General features: G+C 44.4%; 1 protein-coding gene across 2 annotated transcripts; it reads left to right on the top strand.

Annotated features, from left to right (window-relative positions):
* The first annotated feature begins 14 nt into the window (after positions 1–14).
* Positions 15–26,513, top strand: DDB1 (damage specific DNA binding protein 1). 2 transcript variants are annotated; one of them, XM_016200488.2, is made up of 27 exons: positions 16–188; positions 1,367–1,515; positions 2,781–2,897; positions 3,259–3,480; positions 5,643–5,757; positions 6,653–6,750; positions 7,778–7,936; positions 8,490–8,573; positions 9,351–9,467; positions 10,076–10,178; positions 13,009–13,084; positions 13,168–13,276; positions 16,703–16,881; positions 16,978–17,141; positions 17,220–17,327; positions 17,480–17,687; positions 18,419–18,514; positions 18,602–18,713; positions 19,674–19,797; positions 20,107–20,271; positions 20,969–21,063; positions 22,813–22,983; positions 23,346–23,455; positions 23,714–23,883; positions 24,076–24,178; positions 25,180–25,303; positions 25,834–26,513. In XM_016200488.2, exons 1-27 carry the CDS (start codon positions 128–130, stop codon positions 25,915–25,917), a joined length of 3,423 nt encoding a protein of 1,140 aa, XP_016055974.1. In that variant the 5' UTR covers positions 16–127; the 3' UTR covers positions 25,918–26,513. The 2 variants fall into 2 exon arrangements, with proteins under 2 accessions (XP_016055975.1, XP_016055974.1); XM_016200489.2 differs by lacking the exons at positions 8,490–8,573; positions 9,351–9,467 and having other exon boundaries at positions 15–188.

Raw genomic sequence — 26,513 nt, 5'->3', positions numbered from 1 at the left:
AACGTGTCGGCGGGGCGGAGGCAGCGGCCGTGGAGTTCGCCGCGCGGTTAGGGCCCCCTGTATCTTCGCTGGTGTCCATTTCTCTATCGTTGCGCTCGAGTCTCCGCAGGCTGCCCCAGCCCTCGACATGTCGTACAACTACGTGGTAACGGCACAGAAGCCCACTGCCGTGAACGGCTGCGTGACCGGTGAGGCTGCCACGGCCAGAGACCCCGGCGAGGGCGGGATCAGGGGGGCACCGAGGCCTAGGGGAGGCCCGCGACCCTGGGGGCGGCCGGGCGGGCCCGGGCCCGCGCATGGAAGGCGCCGGCGGCCGAGAAACTGCTCCTAGTCCACGACTTCAAAGAAGCTGTCTCCACATGCCCGTTTTTGGGCTTAAAAGCTGCGTTCGAGGGTCCCCTTTCGTCCTGAGAGGTCACTCGGCCTCGAGGACAGGGACGGGCCCAGTAGGACAGAGAGCGACGTGTGAGTTGGTAGTGCGGTGCTTCTTGGGCCCCGAGATTGGCCTCGTGTGATCAGGGGAAGGGGCGGTGGTGGTGGCGATATTTGGATCAGAATTTTCCTGTGGTAGAGCCTGGGGCGGGGTGGGGGTGGTGGTTGGAGGGATGCGAGGAATGCTCACACTCACCCAGAGCGGGACCGGAGTCCTCTTTGCCTGGGGCTGTTGTTTACACGAGGGAGCTGCTGGAAAGGAGGGTTAGAATCGCCCGACCCAGTGCTCGGTTTGCCTTGTTGACTGTACAGATTAAGGGCACAGATGTCCAGAATCCAGGAAGAATAATCTTGAACCAGGTTTTCAGCAAAATGATGACCTCAAACTTTCTGTAAATATTATGATTCCAAAACAGAACAATAGTCAAGAGTTGGAAGCAGTGAAAGAGTATGTATGGGTCAGGGTATTGGTAGACTACTGAGAGGGCAAGAGGTATGGACAAAACAGTGTTTTAGTATAAAGCTCTGAGAATGTTCTTCATTTGACCTGGTCTGCTTGGTAAAGGCTTTGTGAAAATTTAGGTAAGGTCTGAATAGAAATGAACACTTTCTCCAGCATCCCTTAATTAGAGGATAAGTGTTTCCCTGCAAAAGGAAAAGGAAAAGGAAAATTACAGGGTGCAGAGCCATCTGGAGGGTTTTCACAGTCACTGTCAGTTGAAGGACATGCTGCTCTTAAGCCCCGTCCAGGTTTCTTAGTCTGATTTTCTTAGTCTCATTAGAGAAGTAGCTTTCCTGAATGTATGAAGCGACACTCATTGAGGTGCTGGGTTTGGTGAGAAGTGAGTGACTGGAGGGAGCTGGAGAAGTGTATGAATTCTGGATTATTTAGAGACTGCTCTGGCTTCAAACGTTAGAGGATCTGTTCTTTCAGGACACTTTACTTCAGCTGAAGACTTGAACCTGCTGATTGCCAAAAACACAAGATTAGAGATCTATGTGGTCACTGCTGAGGGGCTTCGGCCCGTTAAAGAGGTGGGCATGTATGGGAAGATCGCGGTCATGGAGCTCTTCAGGCCCAAGGTAAGTGCTCTGGGTTGGGCCCAGCCACAAAGATGGTTTTATGTTGTTGTATATCACTGCTTGGGATGGGTGGAGTGAGGCTCAGGGGGAGAAACTACTTCTTTTGAATGACAGGTTTTAATTTATATTCTTCTTGAACAAGCTTCCTAGAAGTGGGAGAGATTGACTAGGGTAAACCTGACCAGGTTGACTTCTTTAACAAGGGGAAATTAAAGCAATTTGAAATGTGGGTCACCATACTGTGGGTCGTCATGGTGATTTAGAGCATTGGCCCTAGAGTAGGGCAGTCCTGGCTTCATTCCTTATTAATTCTAACTTTGGGTGTCACTTAACCTTTTATTTATTTTTTTATACATATCTTTATTGATATCAGAGAGAGGAAAGGAAAGGGAGAGAGAGAGAGATAGAAACATCAATGATGAGAGAGTCGTTGATCGACTGGCTGCCTCCTGCACGCCCCAGACTGGGGATTGAGCCAGCAACCCGGGCATGTGCCCTGACTGGGAATCGAACCCCGATCGCCTGGATCCTAGGTTGACCCCCAAACGCTGAGCCACGCCAGGTGTCACTTAACCTTTTAGAGCCTTATTTCCTAACCAGGATAACCAGGATAACTATCCAATCCCCTGGGCTGTTGTGAAAATTAAATGCTTTAATAACATGGCCTAGCACATAGCAAGCATTCATTGTTATGTTAACTATTATCGTCACATTGTCATTATAATTCAAATTTTTCATTCAGCTAGAAACCACATTGTTTCATTATATCTTAACTGAATCTGACAAGAAAGCAATGGGTTTGGAATTTTAACTATAACCCCTTTAAACAAAATACTCACATTTTGGGGGTCTATGTTAATAAGTAAAATTGTAGATCCATTTTAGCTTCATCGTTATTCACATTTTTCCCCCCCTCTTCAAATACCTGAAAAAGATTAGAGGAGTCATTATGTTTATCTTTCAGAATTTGAATGAAATGATTGAGATCAGCTTGATATGGAAATAAATGAAGACATTGTATGTAGAGCAGAGAGTTGGGGTATCATGTAAATGAAGACTAGATGTTTACCAGCTTCAGTTCTGGCCTTTTGCCCACACCCTTAGAGTATGTGCTTATGTCTGTTATATACTCACTGTGGATTTTCTCTTCTGGGAGAAAAAAGTTCTTACAGAACTTAGCTTGCTTAAAGCATGATGGTTAAAGACTGGACAGGAATTCCTGTTTTAAAAAGACCTTTTTTTGATAGCATAATGTTGGTTTCCAGGGGGAGAGCAAGGACCTGCTGTTTATCCTGACCGCTAAGTACAATGCCTGCATCCTGGAGTATAAGCAGAGTGGTGAGAGCATCGACATCATCACACGAGCCCATGGCAATGTCCAGGTGAGGTGACTGCCTCTGGCTGATGGGAGTTTCTCCGGTAGGGCTGTCATGATTTGATGAAAAAAATTGAAGTGCTGGGGCAGCTCTCTCTATATGATAAGAGAAATGAGAAAACACTCGTTTGCACTTTTATGATAAAAGGACTTCTTTAGTTTCCTCAGAGTCCAAGGGAAAGGGTAAATAATTTATTGAGTTCAGCGTTTCACAGAAAGACATACACTGACATTTGGGGTCCTGGCATGTCACATAGATGCCGCCAGTTTTACCACCGCTGCTAAAATCATCCTGGGAAAGTAGTGCCTGGCGTCCTTTGTTGCTCTGTGTGTTGAGGTTCTTCCCTAACCCCAGTTTTACTTCTCAGGACCGAATTGGCCGTCCCTCAGAGACTGGCATTATTGGCATCATTGACCCCGAGTGCCGGATGATTGGCCTGCGACTCTATGATGGTCTTTTCAAGGTTATTCCACTAGACCGGGACAATAAAGAGCTCAAGGCCTTTAACATCCGCCTGGAGGAGTTGCATGTCATCGACGTCAAGTTCCTATATGGTTGCCAAGCACCTACCATCTGTTTTGTCTACCAGGTACTGAATTGGGAAGAAAGAGGGAGAAGCTGCGTGGTTTGGCTTAGTAGGAGTTCATTTTCGCTACTTGAAATGCTTGGATTTTGTAGTAGGGTAGGCAGAAGAGTTTAATGTATTTGTTCTGAGATGTTTTGAATGATGTAATTAATTAGTTGTGGCTTCAGCGCAGTAATACTTGCTGTGGAGGCAAGAAGCTCCTGAGATTTGTAGCAAGTTTTAATCCTGAGATTACAGTCTGGTTATGGGCCTTGGAGATTTTATAGGGTGACCCAGTTTATACTTTGTCTTAGTCTTAGTACTGGCATGTTAGGGGATTATTAAAATTTAGCTGTAGAGAAGTGATCTGGAATTTGCCTTTACACACAAATAGGAAAATGTCTTGGAGATACTTTATTTATGTCTTCTAAGAAAAGGTTGGCATTTTATTCAGCACTCACTTTCTGGTGACTTGCTGGCTCTTGACTTCTATTTTAGTCTGTGCCTAAAACTTCAGCAGAGCTGATCGTGGGCAGCTGTTCTCTGAGCCAGATCTATTGGGGGGTGGGGCAGGGTGGCAGAGCACTAGATTAACATGCCTGTATCTCAGTAAAATCTCAGCCTTTTAACAAAGGGCCGTACAGCATGAGGTCATTTCACTAGCATGTCATTGAATAAGTGACAGAAGGAAACAGTCCAAGTCCTGTACTGTGTGTGGGCATGGAAACATTAATAACTATGTTAAGTATTGGAAATACACTGGTATATAACTGTAGATTTCTTAGTGTCTCTAGAAGTGTTACAGTTCTGAGGCTGGTTGGAATAAAGTTCAGTTGAATGGGGTTGAAACTATTTCAGAAATTTTGTTTTCTCTTTTTTACAGTGCATTAACTATCAGAGCTGAAATAAAAACTTTAGAATTTCTCTCCCTCCTTCAATTTTGTAGATATCGGGTCATTAAAACGTTGATGTTGGTGGTTCTGACTGCCTATTCGCAGCCTCACGGCTGCCAGTATGAACAATCTTTTAGTTTCTGTATGTGTCTCAAGAGGCCCAAGTCTGAATCCCAGATTGAATTTTGTGTGAAGTTGAGTCTTACCCCAATCATTGATGGGAAAATGTTTTCATCAATTAAAAATTACTTTATCAACCTGCTGCGCGTGGCTTAATGGTTGAGCATCAACCTAGGATCCAGGAGATCATGGTTTGATTCCCGGTAAGGGCACATGCCCGGGTTGTGGGCTCCATCCCCAGTTAGGGACATGAAGGAGTCAGCCGATCAGTGATGACCCTCTCATCATTGATGTTTCTATCTCTCTCTCTCCCTCTCTCTGAAATCAATAAAGATCTATTCTTAAAAAAAGTTACTTTATCGCCTGTTTTTGTGTCAAAAATTCCATTTGACCAACATTTACCATGTGAAAGGTAGTTATGCTAAGTGTTTCAGGAATGGTCACAGTGATTAAGGTGTGGTCCCCGACCTGAAAAACATCACTGAATTCCTTTCATAACTTCTTAGACCCTGGCCTGGCCTCTGTTGAGGCCATCCTTCTCCCCAAGCCTGCTCTTACCTCGTAAGGATGACTGACAGCTAGGACAAAGTGAGCCATGATTCAGAAGCAGGAGAGGAAGGTGGTATTGACAATGGCAGGACTGGAGGCTTTGACTAACTTTAGAGGAGCAATATTTTGTCGTCTCCCTACCATTACCTCATCAAAATGCTTTTAAGAATTTATCATATAAGTTTTTAAAAACTTAGATGTATTTAGCTTCTCAATATGTTTGTTTTTCTCTTTAGCTATTTTGTAAGTTCCTTGAGGCCAAGGAATGTAGACTATATATATATATATATATATATATATATATATATACGTTCTCTGTATTCACACATACACATATATATGCAGGTGCACACACACACACACACACACACACACAAATCTACACATTTACATTGTATCTTATAGTGGTTAGTACAGCATGACGATTTCATTTTTTTTCTAATTCTTAAGCGTTTATTGGTTGGTTAAACTGTTGGTAACAATAGGCCTCAGCGACAGTCTACCCAGGCACGGGATGGGAATGCTGATGTGACAGGATTGTCAGATGCTGTGTGGTGGCCACCTGTCCCTCTTCGAGTCCCTCTCCTTTCCTAAAGGCTAATCATTTTACCTTTTCCCATCTAGGACCCTCAGGGGCGGCATGTGAAAACCTATGAGGTGTCTCTTCGAGAGAAGGAGTTCAATAAGGGCCCTTGGAAACAGGAAAATGTAGAAGCTGAAGCTTCCATGGTGATTGCAGGTTGGTTGGGGGTTTCAGGAAATTTCCCTCTGCCCCAGGTCTGGGCCAGTTCCCTATTCTTGTTCCTTCCTCGCCTGCTGTGCCCCTCCTTTCTGTGCTCAAGTGCTTTTAAGCACGTGTGTTGTTCAGCACTCCCTATGCCTCCTCTCTCTAAATGTGCTTTCCTTCGCTTTTTCCATTTCTGTCTTTGGGATTGTTGTTTTTCACCGCCCTCCAAAAGTATATTTTTCCTTTATTTGGGGTTAACTATAAGACACTGAAATTGATTTGCTGAGTAACATATGGAAATTAGTCTTGTTATTTTAGTATTGAGCATAACATTTAAAAAATTGGAAGGGACCAATAGAGCTTATCTAATCTGACTCCTTCATTTCCTAGATGAGGAAACTGGGCCCGAAGGACTTGCCCATGCCTGTACCTGCTTGACAGAGCCTGGGCTGCTTTCCAGGCCTGTTTGCACCTTATCTGTACTCTTGCCCCAGCACTATGTTGTTTGTCTCAACTAGTAGATTAAAACTCTTAAGTGCAGATTGGCTCTTCTAAATGGTGGCTCTGATAATGGGGGATTAAGCTAAAGAACAAGGAGAAAAACAAGCTTTTAGTTAGGAAAGATCAAGCACAGGAGAGGAAAGCGTGTGAAAGAACACCAAAAAGACCCTACCCTAGGAGCTCACAACACAAGTAGTGGTAATAAAGTATCACTGGGGTTAGGTAATGCCAGCTGAAATTTCTAAGGCAGGAATCTCAGAAAAGGCTGTCGTGTTCCTTGGACTTAGACGTCTTTAAAAATGATTATCTTAAATTTTGCCTGTATAACTGGATCAGTGCCCTTGCTGTGTCAGGGTCTGGCAGGTCCAAAGTGCAGAGCGCTCTAATGCTGCCCTTTCTCCTGCAGTCCCAGAGCCTTTTGGAGGGGCCATCATCATTGGGCAGGAATCAATTACCTATCACAATGGTGACAAGTACTTGGCGATTGCGCCTCCTATCATCAAGGTGAGCAGCTTTCCTGTATTTTTCCCCCTTCTGTCTTTTTTCCTTTTTTCTCTTGCTCTTATCCTGCTCCTCTCTTTCTTCCTATTTGTCAAAAGGAGGTTCACAGATGTCTGTTGTGCTGTCCACTAACTACATAGATATTGTGTTCACCATTGGGAATACAAAGAGATTGGCCTGGTTTTGCTTAAAAAGAGCAAGAGAGAACTGGAGAGAGAAATAATAAAATAGGTTTACCCTTTCCATTGATTGACTGGGGCAACTTTAAGATGGGAAAAATTTTGCACATTCATATGAGTGTTTTCAGGCCTCATATCATGTAAAGTACTATAACGATAAATTATATAGACTTATTTATTTATTTATTTTGTTAATCTTCGCCTGAGGATATTTTTTCCATTGATTTTTTAGAGAGAGTGGAAGGGAGAGGGAGAGACAGGGAAAGAAAGATCAATGTGAGAGACAGTCGATTGGTTGGCTCCCGCACATGCTCCAACTGAGGCCGGGGATCGAGCCTGCAACCAAGGTACGAGCCCTTGGCCAGAATTGAACCTGGACCCTTCAGTCCTCAGGCCGATGTTCTGACCACTGAGCAAAACCGGCTAGGGCTAGACTTTTAAAAATTAGTCATAAAAATTTCAAACTTTAAAAGTTCAAGTCATAAAAATTAAGCCTTGAGGATAAATAACAAAATCTATGGTAGCATTAGTGCTAGGAAGTGATTAGTGGTAGTGAGGATAAATTAACAAAATCTATGGTAGCATTTGTAGTCCAGTGAATAATTACGGCTGCTTTCTGTTTCTTCTGTTTTCCAGTACAATACTATGTAATTAAACATTTTAGGTCTGTTGAACCCCTCAGAAAATTGTCCTCAAAATAAAAACGCCTCCATTTTCTTTTTTTTCTTCTATTAAACACCTCCATTTTAGATCACACACATGCAATGGCTGAGTTTTGTAAAGGGAGTGGTTTGCTCTCTGGTTGTGGAAGATGCTTAATCTCTTAAAAACTGTGTCTTCCCTCTTGGCAGCAAAGCACGATTGTATGTCACAATCGGGTGGACCCCAATGGTTCCCGTTATCTTCTGGGGGACATGGAGGGACGGCTCTTCATGCTGCTTTTGGAGAAGGAGGAACAGATGGACGGTACTGTCACCCTGAAGGATCTCCGTGTGGAACTCCTCGGAGAGGTAGGGCTTGTTCCTACTCTGCTGCATTCTCCTAGGGGACCTAGTGTGTGGTCCCACACTACAGTAAATGATCAGTCCTGCTGTTGAAATCTGTTTTTGAATGAGTTCGATGTTGGAGAAACTCCCAGGCAGCCAGGCACTACCACAAACATAAAAAGAAACAAACAGAAAGGAACCAAAGAATTAAAAATTAATCTAATGCTGATATTAAATTCTGGGAGGAGATTCCCAAAAAAGTTTTAAGAATTATGCAGAGTTTTAAAAGTTCCTAATTGTTTTGAGGAGACCAAAGTTGGGATTAAAGTGATCATTTGGAGCAGTCACCTTCGAGATAAATTATAGATTTTTCTGACTGTAGGGATGTGATAAATGGAGAGATTTAGGAACATTGTTTAGTTGACCTGGGATTTGAAACGGAGAATTGTTTCAGGCGTCATGGCTGCAAGTTGTGCGTTTTCTGAGCACAGGTCTGAGAGTGGGTAGGTTGGGGTCTGGATCCCACAAGGAGTCCATTCTGATGCCTTTCGTGTCCATGCTGTTGACTTTCTCCTAGACTTCTATTGCTGAGTGCTTGACATACCTGGATAATGGCGTTGTGTTTGTTGGGTCTCGCCTTGGTGACTCCCAGCTCGTGAAGGTGAGAAGACTTTCTTCTTTCTCACTTTCTCAGTGGCTTCACTGCTGCTTCATCAGGTTTCTCCTGTGTTTAGTGCCTCTCAGAATTTCTTCAGTTCATTCATATCCCTGCAGTTCAGCTTTCTACTTGGTTGACTTAACATCCTACCCTGACTAGCTCTTTGCCCTAAGGGTTTCTTTAGCAAATGTGCCAGGCAAGGTGCTGGGTGCTGTGGACAATGATGAGCAAGCCCCAGCTTCTGCCTTCAAAAGGTCATAGTCTTGCCCTGGCCGGTGTTGCTCAGTGGTAGAGCATTGGCTTAGGCACTGAAGGGTTATAGGTTCTTTCCTGGCCCAGGTTGAGCAGGGGCGGGGGGCAACCAGTCAATGGGGTCTCTCACACAGATGCTTTTTTTCTCTCTCTCTGCCCCTCCTTCCTCCCACCCCTTTGCTCCCCCTCCCCCCCTTCCACTCTCTCTAAAAATCAGTGGAAAAAAATAAAACAAAGGTCATAGTCTGTTGTACTGGATCCCCTTTAGAATATGAAAATTTTGGACCTCCTCTGTAGAAAAATGCATGCAGATATTTCTAAACTGCCTCATTAGAAATCCCTGGCTGGTTAGTGGGTTGCCTGAAGGACAACCATGTTCCTTAGTCAACTGTCCCCTTGTATAAACCTCCAGTGGAGTACAAGAAGGGCAGCTCTAGTAGGACTGAGGATTTCTTTTGGATGAAGACCATCTCTTTTGGGGGTGGGTCTGTTAGGAATGTTGCAGGACTAACATTGTTTTTTTCTTAGCTTAATGTCGACAGCAATGAACAAGGCTCCTATGTAGTGGCCATGGAAACCTTTACCAATTTAGGACCCATTGTGGACATGTGCGTGGTGGACCTGGAGAGGCAGGGGCAGGGACAGGTAAGGGAGTCATCCTGGAAATGGATAGTTGGTGTGCCCACTGAGACTGTGTCCCTCTAGGTTTGCCTATCTAGAATGGGGAACGTGTGCTGAAGATAACTTTTAAGAGCCTCACTCACTAATCCTAATGGTAGAAGGATAACTACTATTTATTGAGTGCCTATCTCGGTCTGTCAGGCACTTTATATACATTACAGTTGCACGAGCATCCTGGTAGATAGGGATTCTTGGCCATTTCAGAAGTGAAGAAACTTCCAGGGCTGAGAGAGATTAAGTAACTTGTCCAAGGCCACATAACTAGTAAATAGCAGGTGTGTCTGACTCCAGGTCCTGTGATCTTTCTAGTAACCTAGATTCCAAGGGTGGAAGCAAGCTTGCTAGGAGAAGTAAGCTTGCTAGGAGCTTTTTGCCTTTTGGTCTAGGACATCCTGTTTGCTCGGTATATTTGAGAGACTTTGGAGATGAACTTCTGCTGAGTCTGCGTCTTCAGACCTAGCTCCCCAATAAGGGTCCTTAGATTTTGGGATAGCTAATTTACTTTCTGGGCATCGGTCTGATGGCCCCAGGCTCTGGAGCAGGTTATTTAGAAACCTTTTCTCTCCTTGCAGCTGGTCACTTGCTCTGGTGCTTTCAAAGAAGGTTCCTTGCGGATCATCCGGAATGGAATTGGAATCCACGAGCATGCCAGCATTGACTTACCAGGCATCAAAGGTAGCCTTTGGTGGATGTAGGATACAGATCTTATTGGGATGACCTTGGCTTTTGTCCTTGTTACATGTCGTGAATGCACTTGGGTGGGACACAGAGGAAAGTAGATCAAATGAAGAAGAAAGAAAGTCCTGATAACAATGAAGTGTTAGAAGGTTAAACATACTTAAAAGTATAAAAATTAACTGAAAGAATACTGTTGGCCAAAATTAGATAATGAAATAGAGGAATGGGGAGGAAAAGGTTACAAGTTAAACTTAATGTGGTTTATAGGGAACTGATAGAATCCCTAAAGGAAGTGGGGACTGAGGATATCATAGAAGGGTATAAGTAACTTCTAGAACAAAAATACAAATCTTCCTCAATTCTAGGAGAACTGATATAATCAAATGATCAAAGGAAAACTACAGAATGGAAGACTTTTGCAGTATATAAACAGTAAACATAACCTAAAATAATATGACAGAACCGATATCAAACATGTATGAGTATCTGTATCTCATATCAGGTACCTCATACCATGTCAGTAAACATCAGTGGGCGAATTCACCTATTACAAGGAAAAGAAGATCAGATTGAATCGTAAAGCAAAACTAGTTTAAAGTTGTGTATAGGAGGTATATCTAAAGTAAATTAACTCAATATAAAACAACAGAATGGAAACAGAAAAGAAATAGAAGTTTATGAATTAGAAAGGAAGGGATCATATAACTATAAAACCCAAGAGAATCAACTGAAACACTAGACTATTCATTAAGGTGGCAGGATATAAAATTAATGTACTGAAATCAGTCTTTCCTTTAAAAACAATTAGAAGGTGTAGTAGAGGGAAAGAGGCAGTTTGCAATAGCAGCAAAAAGATAAAATACAAAGGAATTAGTTTAACAAGACTTGTGCAAAATTTATACATGGAAAACTTTTAAGTACTCTTGAAGGATTAAACGAGTAGATTTAGCAAATGAAAAAGACATACTAAGGTCTTATAAATCGTTACAAAGCTATTCTCTCTCTCTGACTTTTTATATATAATGTATATCAATAAAAACATCAGTAGGTTTTTTTCTTTGATGTAGACAAGTCAGGGTCTAAATGAGAAAAGGAAGAAATAAGAAAAGGCAGGAAAACGTAAGAGCAGTGAGATGGGACTAGCCTTACCAGATATTAAAACATGCTATTAAACTTAAGTAACTAAAAGTATAGTTTTGGTGCACAAACAGGCAGAGTCCCATGGGCAGACTCAAAAGTCCAGAAATAGCACAATTATTGTTGGAATTTATTGTGTATAGTGGTGGTATCTCAATTCAGTGAGATAAAGGTGATTCTTTTTAATAAATTGTATTAGGATAACAGTTACTTGGGAAAAGATGGGACCCATACTGCACAATGTCTTCCTTGCTAGAATCTAAATGGATCAAGAAGTTAATGTAAAAAATGAAACCATACAAAAGCTAAAAGAGAAAGTTGGTGAATTCCTTTCTAATTTTGGAGTGGGGAAGGTCTTGTAAAGTATGACTCAAAGTACAGAAGCCAAAAAGAAAGATTGATTAATTCAACAACATAAAAATAAAACACTGTAATGTTAGACAAAATGGCAAACTAGTCAAAAACATGTCATCTTCTAGCCAAAGGCCCACTCTCCCTAATTTTTAAAAAATATTTCTAGCCCATCCGGCCATGACTAAGCAGTTGAGCATCGACCTATGGCCCAGGAGATTGCAGTTCCAGTCCTGGTCAGGGCATATGCCCAGGTTGCGGGCTCAATCCCCAGTAGGGGACATGCAGGAGGCAGCTGATCAGTGACTCTCTCATCGTTGATGTTTCTGTCTCTCCCTCTCCCTTCCTCTCTCTGAAATCAATAAAGATATACTAAAAAATATATATATGTATATTTCTAGAAAGATTACCATATTTCTTGTCCCCAGTTTGGCAAAGGACGTGAATGGGCAGGTAACAGGCCTCACTTTGTATTAAGAGAAATACAAATCAAGATTAAATAGCGATATTCTTTACCAGATGATCAAAATTGAAAAATTTGACAACACATTATGTTGATGAGGCTGTGAGGAAATAATTGTGCTCATTGGCAATGTCTACCAAAACTACAGCTGCATTTAGTGATTCACCTGCCACCCCAATTCTGGGCATGTACCCCACGGACCTTCATATGTAGAAAATGACATAAATGTAAGATTATTCCTTGTGGCATTGTATATTATAGCAAAACCCACTGAAAAAGTGTCCAGCAGTGGCCTTACTAATAAGCTGATACAGCCATACGATTAAATACTGTGCATGTGTCAAAAACAAAAAACAACTGTTCAGTTCTGCTAAGGGCTAAGGCATATAGTAAGTGAGAAAGCAAGGTGCAGAACAGTGTGTAATAGGTTGTTTTATATTTGTATTTGCTTGAAGTACAGTGTTTACCTATTTCCTTAAGTTAAAAAAATTAATTATTAACCAGTGTTACCCCAACAAATATAATTAAATAAAAAATAAATTGGAAGGACAAACTAGAAACTATTCTTGATGACTTATTGGAAGGATGGGTTGGAGGAAGAGATATAGGAGTGAGACTTCTGTGTTACATGTTTTAAAAATAAATTTGAGTCATGCAAATATATGAAATGAAATCAAATGAAAACTAAAATATCAGGTTCAAAATAGTTTTTAGAATATCTGACTTCTTTGGAGTCTTAATGCCAGGAGGGAACACAGTGTGTGTTTCAACTTAGGACTGACTCCAAATTTCCCACTCTTCCTGTGGGGTTGGGCTGGCCCTTCCTTAGATGTGTTGGTGTGTGCTATGCATCTAAATCCTGGATCTTTGTTCCAGGCCTATGGCCACTGCGGTCTGATCCTAACCGGGAGACTGATGACACTTTGGTGCTTTCTTTTGTGGGCCAGACAAGGTAAGATGAGTCTGGTGCCAGCTCATGTGAAGGTTGTGAGGGGGGAGCTGGTCCGGCTGACTTAGGCCTTCTTTCTGATGCAGAGTTCTCATGTTGAACGGAGAGGAGGTGGAAGAAACCGAACTGATGGGTTTCGTGGATGATCAGCAGACTTTCTTCTGTGGCAATGTGGCTCATCAGCAACTTATTCAGGTAACAACTGAGAAGGGGGCAGGCCTCATGCCCTTGAATTTGACCTAAAGTGCAGTACAGAACACCGCCAAATTTTAAAAGTCTATTTTTATAGCTCTAAAAATAATGTTAAAGGGCTAGAAAAAAATTAAATTACTTAATAGATAACCCACTACTCAGATAACAATTTAACAATTCTTTGGACTTGTTGCTTTTAGCTTTGTTTCCTTGCCAATGTATGTATATTGTTTATTCATGTTTTCTTTTATAGACTGGGATTATAATATATATATTTGGGGGTACTGTTTTAGCACTAGTTCTATCCTGTCTTCTGAGACACACATTTTCCTCCTCATTACAGTATTAATACATACTTACTAAATAAGAAAAATAGAGAAAAGTGCAAAGATGAAAAACAATTCGTCAAAATGCTACCCTCCATATATGAGTATTGGCAGCATGCTAATTGTTAGAACCAGAGCTCTAATGCTTTTCGGGTTCTTACTTTAAACCTTTCTGCAATGTGTGAGTCAGGTGGCCTTTTGGCACATGTTATCCTTAGAGCCTGATACTGAGCACCCTCCCACGCCCCAGCCATCCTTTTATGTTTGCAGTGGCTCTGATGCTCTTTGGTCCCACACCCAGCTCACCTTGTGAACTGCTCTCCATTCTGGCCAGAGTCGGTGCTTGCCAGTGGCGAATGCAGCACTTGGGTGACTGAGCATTGTTGAACTCTTTCCATCTTTTTATCCATTTGGTATTCCTTTTAGCCCATAGGCAGTGGTGGATTTGATAAAAACTGGAGGGAAGGTTCTGACTGTTTGTGGACTGAGTGTGGGAGGGGCCCACACTCAGTCCACAAACAGTGGACTTGCTTTGTCAGTATTTTCTAACTAGTGTCCTGAAGACTGGCACAGCTTACATGTCTATTACTAAGGGTTTTCTCCCTTAAATATAAACTCAATTTTGATAGGCAAGATGAGTCTATATATAACAATGTCATCAACCTGCTTTTTATTTTATTTCAGTGATGAAATAAATTTATAAAACATGTCAATACAATTTTGTTGCCTTTACTAAAGAATTTTAAATAATTTTAATGATTTGTACACAGTAAAGAATGTGGATATTAAAAAAACATTAGGAGTGTCACATCATTACATATTTAACATAATATTTTTCAAGCCTTTCTAATTCCCAAAGAATAATGGTAGATCACTTGTTAGTATTACCTTCTTAAAGAATGCATTATTGCTAGCTCCTATAAATACATTTCTGTGTTACTGTTTATGATGGCGCTGACAGGCGCAACAGAGATAAATGATAACTATTAGGTGCCTGCTGCGTGCCAGGAACATCATACTTGTTTTTCACTCGGCTGTCTAAGATGGTCATTCCTATTATCTTACAGATGATGGCTATGAGCTTGAGAGTTTACTTCCCTTGCCCAAGGTCATGAAATTAGTATGTAGTAAGCTTCAGATCTGTCTGGCTTAAAAGTCTATCTTCTTGCCTGGCCGGGTGTGGCTCAGCAGTTGAGCGTTGACCTAGGATCCAAGAGATCGCGATTTGATTCCCTGTCAGGGCACATGCCCGGGTTGTGGGCTCAATCCCCAGTCGGGGGTGTGCAGGAGGCAGCCAATCAATGGCTCTCTATCATTGATGTTTCTATCTCTCTCTCCCTCTCCCTGAAATCAATAAAGATATATTTTTTAAAAAAAGTCTACTTTCCATTTATATGCCTATGAATGCTGAGTATTCGTTTTTGAAAGGGGTCAAGATGTGTCATTAAGACTTTGGTCTTGGCCGATGGGTTGCCCATGAGATGGTAAGAATATTGAACATCATATTGGGATGTATTATCAGCATTATGACTCTGGTAAGTTTTAAATTTTGTAGATATTTGCAAAATGAAAATAACAAGATTATTCTAAAAGTGCTTGTTCTTTTCAGCTCTAAGTTCTTTATTGTTTTACATAAATATATACATATATATTTTAAATTTATCTTTATTGTTGAAAGTATTACAGATGTCCCCCCTTTTCCCCCCATTGATCTCCGTCCACCCTGTACCCCTGCTCCCAGGCCTTCACCCCACAATTGTCTATGGGTTATGCATATATGCATATAAATTCTTACATTAATCTCTCCCCACCCACCTCCACCTTCCCTCTGAGATTCATCTGTCTGTTCCATGCTTCTGTGTCTCTGGATCTGTTTTGTTCATCAGCTTATTATGTTCATTAGATTCCACATATGAGTAAGATCATGTGACATTTGTCTTTCTCTGACCGGCTTATTTCACTTAGCATAATACTCTCCAGGCCCCACTATGCTATCTTAAAGGGTAAAGGATCCTTCGTGTTTATAGCTGCATAGTATTCCATGGTGTAAATGTCCGAGAAGATGCTTTATATGATTTCAATCTTCTTGAACTTGTAGAGACTTGTTTTGTGTCCTAACATGTGGTCTATCTTTGAGAATGTCCCATGTGCACTTGAGGAGAATGTCTATTCTGCAGCTTTGGAGTGGAATGTTCTGTAAATGTCAATTAAATCCATCTGATCTATTGTGTCATTTAGAGTCACTGTTTTCTTGTTGATTTTTTTGTCTGGAAGGTCTGTCCAGTAAAGTCAGTGGGGTGTTAAAATCCCCTACTATGGCTGTATTGCTGATGATCTCTCCTTTAAAGTCCTCCAGAAGGTTTTTTTTTGTTTTTCCAGCCTGTGTCTTGTTCTGAGGTGGGTCTCTTGTAGACAGCATATATTTGGTTCTTGTTTTCTTATCTATTAAGCTACTCTATGTCTTTTGATTGCATATATATATATTTTTAAAAGTTTCAGCAGTCATCATAAAATATGGTTTCATGAGTAGACACCTATAGTATCTCATGACTCTGATCTCACTTTGCTGTGGCATATGATACTGTGTTCAGTATGAATAGCTAATAATTTTATTACCAAGAATTTTTTGGATTATTATTTGTGGAATTAATAATGTATGCTATTTCCAAATGTATCACTTTTACTTTTAACATATATGTTATTAAAGTTGGTATGTTATAATTTGCATTAAAAAACTACTTAGATATTTTAGAGGTCTCATTTTTGGGTTGATAAAAACTGCTAGACTGGTAGTCACAGTGTCTTATACTACTGATTCCTTTCCATAGGATGTGGTTTGAGTTACCCAAACCTTAATCAGAATAAAGCAGGCCTTTTTTTCTGGTTTTAGGTATGCAAGGTGTAGACTGTCTTAAGTCAGTCTTCTTCAGGGCCTCAACTAAAAGTAATATTGTAATTATTGCAGGATTTTGGAAAAAATATATATGGCAGAAGAGGACTTATGTAGCTTATTCTTAGGGCTCTTCTAGAGCACCTGTTAGCACTTTCCCATTTCTTCATAGGTCCCTACAGGTACTCGTAGACATTGCTTTTCTTTCTCTAGATCACTTCTGCATCCGTGAGGTTGGTCTCCCAAGAACCCAAAGCTCTAGTCAGTGAATGGAAGGAGCCTCAGGGCAAGAACATCAGTGTGGCCTCCTGCAACAGCAGTCAGGTGGTGGTAGCTGTGGGAAGGGCCCTCTACTACCTGCAGATCCATCCTCAGGAACTCCGACAGATCAGGTGGGTACTTATCTGTCTGTACTTTTCCCCTTCCTTGTTCTCTGGGACTTCTTTCATCCTTGGCTTCTTTCCTTTGCCATATTCCTCTTTGTTCAGCCACACAGAGATGGAACACGAAGTGGCCTGCTTGGACATCACCCCCTTAGGGGACAGCAATGGGCTGTCCCCTCTTTGTGCCATTGGCCTCTGGACAGACATCTCAGCCCGGATCTTGAAGCTTCCCTCTTTTGAGTTGCTGCACAAAGAGATGCTGGGTGGAGGTACGGATCTTTTAAGGATGTGGGTTGGGTTTAGAGTCAGAATGTGGAACAGAAACTTAATGTACCCCTTTCCCACAGAGATCATTCCTCGTTCCATCCTGATGACCACCTTTGAGAGTAGCCACTACCTCCTTTGTGCCTTGGGAGATGGGGCACTTTTCTACTTTGGGCTCAACATTGAGACAGGTGAGAACGACACTTTTCGAGTGAGGGGCTCTTTGGAATACCAGGAGGATTGGGACTGCAGCGTTCTTGGCCTGAAGGTGCTGCTTTTGAACCTTCACAACCCAGCTCTTTGTCCTGTTTCCTTTCTTCTTTTTTCGGATGCCATTCTGTAGGCCTGTTGAGCGACCGCAAGAAGGTGACTCTGGGCACCCAGCCCACGGTACTGAGGACTTTCCGTTCTCTTTCTACCACCAATGTCTTTGCTTGCTCTGACCGCCCCACTGTTATCTACAGCAGCAACCACAAATTAGTGTTCTCCAATGTCAACCTCAAGGAAGTGAACTACATGTGTCCCCTCAACTCAGACGGCTATCCTGACAGGTGAGCCTCTTTTTCTTCAGCAAGAGTCATGGATTGGGGGCATCATGATGTTCTGCTTAAACCCCTCCCCTCCAGCCTTTTCCCCATGTTACAGTCAGTAACAAGCTGAATTGGGAAGGGTAGAGCAGAGGTTCTCAAATCTGGCTATCTGTAGAAATGCCTGGGAAACATTTTAAAGTACAGATACTTTTGAATCCTCAGATTCTGATTCGGCAGATCTAAGGTTGGGCCCTAGAATCTGTGTTTTCAAAAAACCTCTTGGGGTTCAAATGACCAAACTCCTGATGGTAGAGATCATTATGTATGCCCCTAGAGCAGGAGCTCTCAAAGTCACAGCAGTCATAGCCCTACCTGGGGACTCATTAGAAATGTTATTTTTGCGGGGAGCAATCTGATTTAACAAGCCCTCCAGCAGATTCTTGATAGTTTGAGAGTTGTGATTGAAAATCTCTGTTCCAGATTTTAATGCTTCACATTAGCATTAAATTGAAAGCTGTTAAATCTCAGACCAGGCCCACCCAGACCAATGAAATAAAATCTTGGGGTGGGACCAGGCATCAGAATTTTGAAGTCTCCCCAGTTGGTTTTTAGCCTAAGGTCAAAGTTGAGAACCACTGCCCTAGAGGAAGCTAGTGTAATTCTGCCTTGTTTTCCTCCCTTTATGGAGTTACCTCCTAGAATCCTTTCCTCCTTTGGGTCTACTCCCTCTTAACCTAGACCCTTCTTTCCAGCCTGGCACTGGCCAACAACAGCACCCTCACCATTGGCACTATTGATGAGATCCAGAAGCTGCACATTCGCACCGTTCCTCTCTATGAGTCTCCCAGGTGAGGCATGGGATGGTGGTCTGGGAGGTAGTGGAGAGGCTCCAGACTTTTTCTGAGAGACACTGTTGTTCTGTACTTGTTTGGCAGGAAGATCTGCTATCAGGAAGTGTCCCAGTGTTTCGGGGTCCTCTCCAGCCGTATTGAAGTCCAGGACACGAGTGGGGGCACAACTGCTCTGAGACCCAGTGCCAGCACGCAGGTGAGGGCGGTGGACAAGGAAAGATGGCATTAGAGCAGGTGGCAAGCTTTTTACTTTTGGCTTTGCAAGCTGATGGTCTCAGTCACTACTCAACTCTGCCATTAGGAGAGCAGCCATGAACAACAGGTGGGCATAGCTGGGTTCCGATAAAACTTATAAAAACAGGAGTGGGATTTGGCCCCCTCATTGGAGGGTTGAGAAGAATTGGGGATATGTGTGGCCGTCAGTGATCTTGCTACTCAGTAGCTTTGTAGGATGAGTAATTCCTCTTCTCTCATCATCAGTTTGGGTACTTTGTATGGTGTACATAATTGGGGACCATGTAGCATATAGTCAAAAGCATGGGATTTGGAGTCTAACAGAACTGGCTTCAAGGTTTATTGCTGGCTGTGTGTCCTCAGGCAAATCTAAACTTCAGTTTTCTCATCTGTAACTGCTAGTAGTTGGACATTCTAGAGCTGCACACAATGGGGATATTAGCTGGTTGTCTCATTGCAGGTGTTCTCTGCTTTTCTTGCTCCCAGACATCTGTGATAGGACTTCTTCACCAATCCCCAGTAGAAGGTCTTTATAGTTTTCTTTTTATTTGACATGCTCCCCTGCTGTTCCCATTGGGAGAGGTGGAGTCTGTCACTTTCTTAGGTGTCCTGGTTCCTCCTTAGCTTTGCTTGGTTGACATGGCATCACTGTTTTAATGATCTTTAACGACTCTTAGATTCTTGCACTGTTTGGGGCTGCTGTGTCAATTCCACATGGAGTCACATGGAGTTTAGATCCTTATCCTTGGTCCCCATGTCCTCTGAAGCCCTCCGCTCTTCAGGCTCCACTCGAGCTGCCAGCCTCCAGGGTTTTCCTTGTTCAGACTCAGTCTCTGTTCCCTGATCCTGTCTGTCCACCTCCCTGATGCTCCTGGCACGCGTTCTGCTTTTAGAGGGTGATGAGTGTGCCTTCTGTCCTCAGGCCCTGTCCAGCAGCGTCAGCTCCAGCAAGCTGTTCTCCAGCAGCACAGCCCCTCACGAGACCTCCTTCGGAGAAGAGGTGGAGGTGCACAACCTCCTGATCATTGACCAGCACACCTTCGAAGGTGCAGATGAGCGCTTTCTGTCATTTTGTACCTACGTTCTCCCTAAACTAGGCTGTTCTGGGTCCTGATGTATTTCAGAATTTGGTAGACACTGTGATAGATCATTCTCGGAAGAGAAGGAAGGAGGGGTGGGACCTCCTTAGGTCAGGATAGGCTGGTGAGGGAGAGTCTGTGGAGACAGGAACAGCAGGAGGTGAGGGCACTGTCCCCTCCTGTACTCTGCTTGGAGCCGAGCTGTGAGCCTCAGAAGTGCAGGATTACATGCGCATGGGATCATCAGCCAGTCACCCCTCTCCACTCTCCTTCTAGTGCTTCATGCCCACCAGTTTCTGCAGAACGAGTATGCCCTCAGCCTGGTCTCCTGCAAGTTGGGCAAAGATCCCAACACGTACTTCATTGTGGGCACAGCCATGGTGTACCCAGAAGAGGCGGAGCCCAAGCAGGGTCGTATTGTGGTGTTTCAGTATTCAGATGGTAAGTGGGCACCGTCTCCAGCTTTTGAGAGATTTGAAATTCTGTGAAAGTAGACCGTTTTAGGTTTCAGAGCCTCAGTTAAGCAGCAGTAGAACTTGCATTAATTATTGTGGCATGAGACAGTCTATTCCCTCCTCTCAAGCCGTTGATGATGTTCTGAATGGTTTTTTGGAGTAGATGGTCAGAGGCACGTATAATCTAGCATGCGTTTCTTCCTTTTCTACTCTTTGAAAGGCAGAAAAAGGGGAGAGGTGAATGATGGGTAAGAGAAACTAGTGGTTAGAGTAAGAGTGACGAATCCTGGTTGCTCAGCCACTTAGGACTTCTTTCCAGCTTCAGAACTTGGTGTTCATTTCTATATCTTTGCTCATCTCCACTACCCAATTTGGTCCTAAAGACTAGCTTTCAACCGAGAAATCTTGGATCAGATAGCCAAGATGGAATTGGTCTCCATCTTGACAGACAGATCTGGAGTTTCAGGGTGGGTAGATCTTGGACACTGTCTGGAATCATTGCACATGACCTTGGGGCTCATACTTCTGGTGGTGGTTAACCTCAGTATACACTGACTCTCTTTCCTGCTTTCAGATGAGTGGTTTTGGGGTAAGAGTTAGAGCCAGAAGGGGAATCAGAATTTTCTTTTGATTAAAGTATGGGCTCATAAAGGAGACTCAAGCGTATCTTTCTTCCTCCCCAGGAAAACTACAGACTGTGGCTGAAAAGGAAGTGAAAGGGGCCGTGTACTCTATGGTGGAGTTTAACGGAAAGCTGTTAGCCAGCATCAATAGCACGGTGAGGCCCATATCACTTGTTATCTGTCACACCTCAGGTTGCACACCACTGTCCACCCTTACGTTTCCTGGGGCAGTGTGTATGTCCAGTTTTAAGGATAACAAAGTAGTGGGGGTGGAGGGTGGAGCTGGGGAGCTGGGAGGCTTGGGTTGGACCAGATATCAGACTTGGTTATGTGAACCCCCAGGAGTATCAGATCCTTATTGCATGTGGAGATTGAGAAGGGTAAGAGCTGTGGTCCCTGCTCCAGAAGGGTCCTGAGTGGGGAGCTCCTGTCCTCATGGAGTTGGGGTGTGCCACCTTCCCAGTACGTGGGTGTGTTCACCAACCTGACAGCTCTTTGAACTCCGTAGTTTAGGGATTGTTATGTAGACTTCATCATGTAGGTATGCTCAGTCCCCAACCCTTCTTTCCTTCCCAGAGGATGGATAAGTCTGAAAGTTCCAAGCTTCTAATCATGTCTTGGTCTTCCTAGTGACCACCCCATCCTGAAGCTATCTGGGAGTCACCAAGAGTGGCCTTATTAGAACAAAAGACTCCTAACACCCAGGAAATTGCAAGGGATTTGGGGGCTTTGTGTAAGGTGCTCCTATCACCCATTTTACTTAGGAAATCACAAGGGAATTGGGAGAAAGACAATATGTATGTCTTATGTCACAGTGGCAACACCAGAGGTTTGGTTTGGAACATGCCAAGTTTCAGTAGTCATCTTAGTGAAGATGTCAGGTAGGCAGCTGGATGAGGGAGGCATGGAATCCAGGCAAGAGGTGGACTGGAGAGAGCAGCAGGGCAGTAATTAGGTGGCATTAAAGCTAACATTCTGGATGAGATCATGTGAAATCAGGAGGGAGTTGATAAACTGCACATGCTGCCCATAGGTCAGGTAACATAAGAGTTAGAATTGGCCATTGGCTTTAGCAACGTTGGAAGTCTGTGGTGACCTGGACCAGATCTCTTGGTTGAGTGGTGGGGAAGGAAGGAAACCTGATTGAAGAGTTCCGCTGGGATGAGAAGGGTGGCCACAGACTCCAGAGCTTTAGAGTCCTTTGTTATGTGACAGTGTTTCTGTTGGCCTTTCCCATTGATTTTCTCTACTCATTGGACTCACATCAAAGGTTCCAGGAATGAACACGTTTGAGAAGGGTTTAGAACGCAGTTTTTTGGGAGGCAACCTTGTTCCTTTCTGATCAGGAAATTGGAGATGGATCTTCTTTCTAGAGATATTCTGTAGGTCTCCCACCAAACTTCAGTCACAAGAAACCATCTTTTGTCATCTCCATGGTAGTACTTGCATTAATGTTGACCTAGTGTTTGTCTTCACACTCACTTTTTTAAAAATATGTCTTTATTGATTTCAGAGAGAGAGGAAAACATCAATGATGAGAGAATCATTGATCGGCTGCCTCCTGCACACCCCACACTGGGGATTGAGGCCACAACCTGGGCATGTGCCCTGACTGGGAATTGAACTGCAATCTCCTGGATCCTAGGTCGATGCTCAACCGCTGAGCCACGCCGGCTGGGCCACACTCACTTTTATATAAAAAAAAGCTTTGTGATATTAGTTTCAAGTGCTCTCTCTGTTTTCATAGTTCATAAGTGTAAATACTGAAGTGTTCACGCAAGCCCCTCAGACGGTTTCATAGCCCACGTGCACTTGGTAACAGGGAGGATTGAGGACAGGGCAAGACAGTCACTGTGAGAGGATTCTGGCCCCTCGGGTTGAGAGCAACGCAATGTCCTTCCCAGGTGCGGCTTTACGAGTGGACAACAGAGAAGGAGCTTCGCACTGAGTGCAACCACTACAACAACATCATGGCCCTCTACCTTAAGACCAAGGGCGACTTCATCCTGGTGGGCGACCTCATGCGCTCCGTGCTGTTGCTCGCTTACAAGCCCATGGAAGGAAACTTTGAAGAGGTAATGGGGCTGGGGCAGGCTTCTCGCTCAAGCTGTGACACTGCCAGTGTTTCTCTGGTGTTGAGGGACAGGCAGGCCCAGTGGGGACAGAAATGTTTTCCCTGGATCGTACATTCTGCATCGATTATTTCTATAGACCCCCATCTTGAACTCTGGGCAGGCTCCATTTCTGGGTAATTGCAACCAAATGGGCTGTGTTGGCCAGAGATCGGGGGAGAATGTTTAGAGTGGCAGTTGTTAAACCCAGGGCTGGATCTTCCCAGGGCAGTCTCTTGGTTTCTGGCTGAAAGGAGACAAGCCCCAGAACTGGATTCCATGCACACTGCTGACTATTTTCTTGTTTGCACCTTGCTTGTTTCAAGATTGCTCGGGACTTTAACCCCAACTGGATGAGTGCTGTGGAAATCTTGGATGATGACAATTTCCTGGGGGCTGAGAATGCCTTCAACTTGTTCGTGTGTCAGAAGGATAGGTGAGTGATTAGCTGTGGGAGTGGTGGGCGGGCCAGAGCCCCGGGTGGGTGAGGACACTGGCTCCCCTCTCAGCCCAGTGCCCCTCTTCAGAATCTTTTTCCTGAGAGAATCAAGGCCACAAAAATCAGCCTCTTCAGACAGCTCCTCTGCTGAGGGGTGTGTGGGATCACCAGGGAAGCTTGGCACATGGTGTACACTGCCCGTGGTCCCTGTGGGGCAGGAGGTTCGGGTAGTGAGTTTGTCACACTGCCTTTCAGCGCTGCCACCACTGATGAGGAGCGGCAGCACCTTCAGGAGGTCGGCCTCTTCCACCTGGGTGAATTCGTCAACGTCTTCTGCCATGGCTCTCTGGTTATGCAGAATCTGGGCGAGACGTCCACACCCACGCAGGGCTCCGTGCTCTTTGGCACAGTCAACGGCATGATTGGTAAGGCTCACCCCTGCTGGGTGCATTCCCACACAGCCTCCTTGAGTTCGCTGTTCTGAGGGAAGAGCTTGGAGCTGGGTGTTTGCAGAGGAGGCTGCGGCATGCTGTCCCTTCCTCCTGCTGCCTTTGATGGAAAACGCTCGCTGTGGGCTCCTGAGCCTCTGCAGCTCATTGTTCCCCTTGCTGCTTCAGGGCTGGTGACCTCACTGTCAGAGAGCTGGTACAACCTCCTGTTGGATATGCAGAATCGACTCAATAAAGTCATCAAAAGTGTGGGCAAGATTGAGCACTCCTTATATCCTTCCCAGAGGTGTCCCCTGCTGGGCAGCATGTCCTGGCAAAGGGAGAGCTGTGTGACCCCAAGCTGCTTCTCGAAACTGCTGTCTAAGAAGTGTTCTAACTAGGTTCTAGTGGGAACCAGACTTTTTTTTTTAACTTACAGAAAACTTTAAACACACAATAGTAGAGAGAATAGTATAATTAATCCCCACATACTTATTACCCAGCTTCAACTGGTTCATCTTGGAAATGTACATTTATGTCCCTGAAATGTGCCTGCCTCTGGCCTTCCTGGTGTTGCATGTCAGTCACTTTAGATGACATCATAGGAACATCTTTTCAGAGGTTTTGTTGTGTGCAGTAGTGTCTGAGGATCCTCGCTAGAGAGGCTAGCTGGAGCTGAGGAAAGTAAAGCTGAGAACTCCAGAAGGCAAGGATCAGCCCCTACCCCCACCCCCACCCCCAGGGACACCCTGGATTCAATTAGTGGAAGTTAGTTTATTATGGGAGATTTGAAGGGCCTGCCCCAGGCAGGATGTCGGAGGGGCTCCTGCTGTGAGATCCGCTGTTACAAGGCAGTGTGGCCTAGCTGTAGCCAGGGAGGGAACAGGTGGGCTGATGTGTAGGACTTTGGGCATGCCTCTTGTCTCACTGAGCCTCAGTTTCATCTGTGAAGACCGAAGCCAGACTTGGAAGAGTGGTTCTTCCTAGCCATGCACATGCAGTTCACTCACCTGGAGCACTTGTGAACATCCACATACCTCCAGGCTCTACACTAAAGTCTGATCTGTACTGTTAAAAATGTTATTTTGAAGATCAGCTCTGCTGAGAACTGTTGGAGCAGGTAATAATTTTATGTCTTTTCTAAAACTGTCCAAAAATCAATGAGATTTTCAGTTGAATCTGTTTCCTACTCTCATCCTGATTGCTTCAGCTTGTGGTCTTGAGCAGAGGTGGGGATGACTGAAAGTAAGGGTATTTCCAAGTAACTGCACATTCCTTAACTCACCCGTCCACCTGGAGATCCTTTCATACTGAGCGAAAGACAGAACCGGCCACCGGCTTCATCGATGGAGACTTGATTGAGAGTTTCCTGGATATCAGCCGGCCCAAGATGCAGGAGGTTGTGGCAAACCTTCAGGTGAGCTGTGCACTCTTCAGCCCTGGGCCAGTCACACCGGAAGGCCATCAGAACTCTGGTTGCCTCCCCTCCTCGCTTGCTGGAGACCAGTGGCCCCTTTTATGTATTCTCCGTCTGCTTTGGAAGATGAGAGGCTGAGGGTGAGGAGATGTAGCTGAGGCTCGGCTCATGGGTACTCACCAGGCACCTGGCACTGTACTAGCAACTTTACCCATGTAACCCCTATATTTTAGCAACGAGGGCACTTCGGGGCAGGGCCAGAATCCCACAGGGAAGAGACGTTCCCACAGTCCTGGAGTTTGGGTTATTGCTCCCTGGAGATGGTGCCTCTGGGGAACATCCTGGAGGAGAGAAATGTCCCCTAGGCAGCAGCTCTGAGCCAGCTTTGCTGTCAGGAGACGCTGACCTGTACCTCAAAGGAGAGGTGTGGCTTCTGAGGAGAGGTGTGCCACCCTCCCTGCCATGGCACCCCCATTCCCAGGGGAGGGAGAGCCCCCGCTTGGCCCTCACATCTTTCCTCCTCTCTGCAGTATGACGATGGCAGTGGGATGAAGCGAGAGGCCACCGCAGATGACCTGATCAAGGTTGTGGAGGAGCTGACAAGGATCCATTAGCCAAGGGCAGGGATTCCCTTTCCCAGACCCTCCTGGATGGCTTTGCCCTCCTGCCTCCCTCCCCACCACTGTCTTCTCGGCCTTGGGAAATCCTTCCTTAAGCCAGCTGCCCCAGAAGCCACAGTCACTCATGTGGAAATGGGGATTTCTTAGAACTAAAACCAGTTCACTGGACACCTAAGAATGGGCTGAAGGTGAAATAACTTTCCCTGGATTTTTACCAGTCGCACGATTCCAGCCATCACCTTGGGCCACCAGGCCTTGATTGGTGTCGCAGGTTGTCCTTCCAGGGAGGGATTTTGCGGCTCTTTGGCTGAAAGGAAGCAGTGTGTGTGTGTGTCTCACACTCATGCATTGTTGTCTGCTATCTTTTTATTTAGGTTAGGGGGTGGGGAGGCTGTGGGGAGAAGGGAAGAGGGGTGGGAAGGGTTCATTGTCTGAAGTGAGAGCTTCCTTTTACTTTCTTCTGTTGCCTCTGAGAGCTTTGGGTCTGGAGACCTGACCACCAGGCCATGGGCTGCCTGCGTATAGAACCTGGAGATGGTGGATGACCCAAGCCACAGCCTCTTTGTCTCTGAGGAACTGCATTCTTCAGA

The sequence above is a fragment of the Miniopterus natalensis genome, chromosome 11 (genome assembly GCF_054644295.1).
Source record: "Miniopterus natalensis isolate mMinNat1 chromosome 11, mMinNat1.hap1, whole genome shotgun sequence".
Lineage (NCBI taxonomy): Eukaryota > Metazoa > Chordata > Mammalia > Chiroptera > Miniopteridae > Miniopterus > Miniopterus natalensis.
Note: the sequence above shows the minus strand (reverse complement) of the source record. Positions and strands in the feature narration are given on the sequence as shown.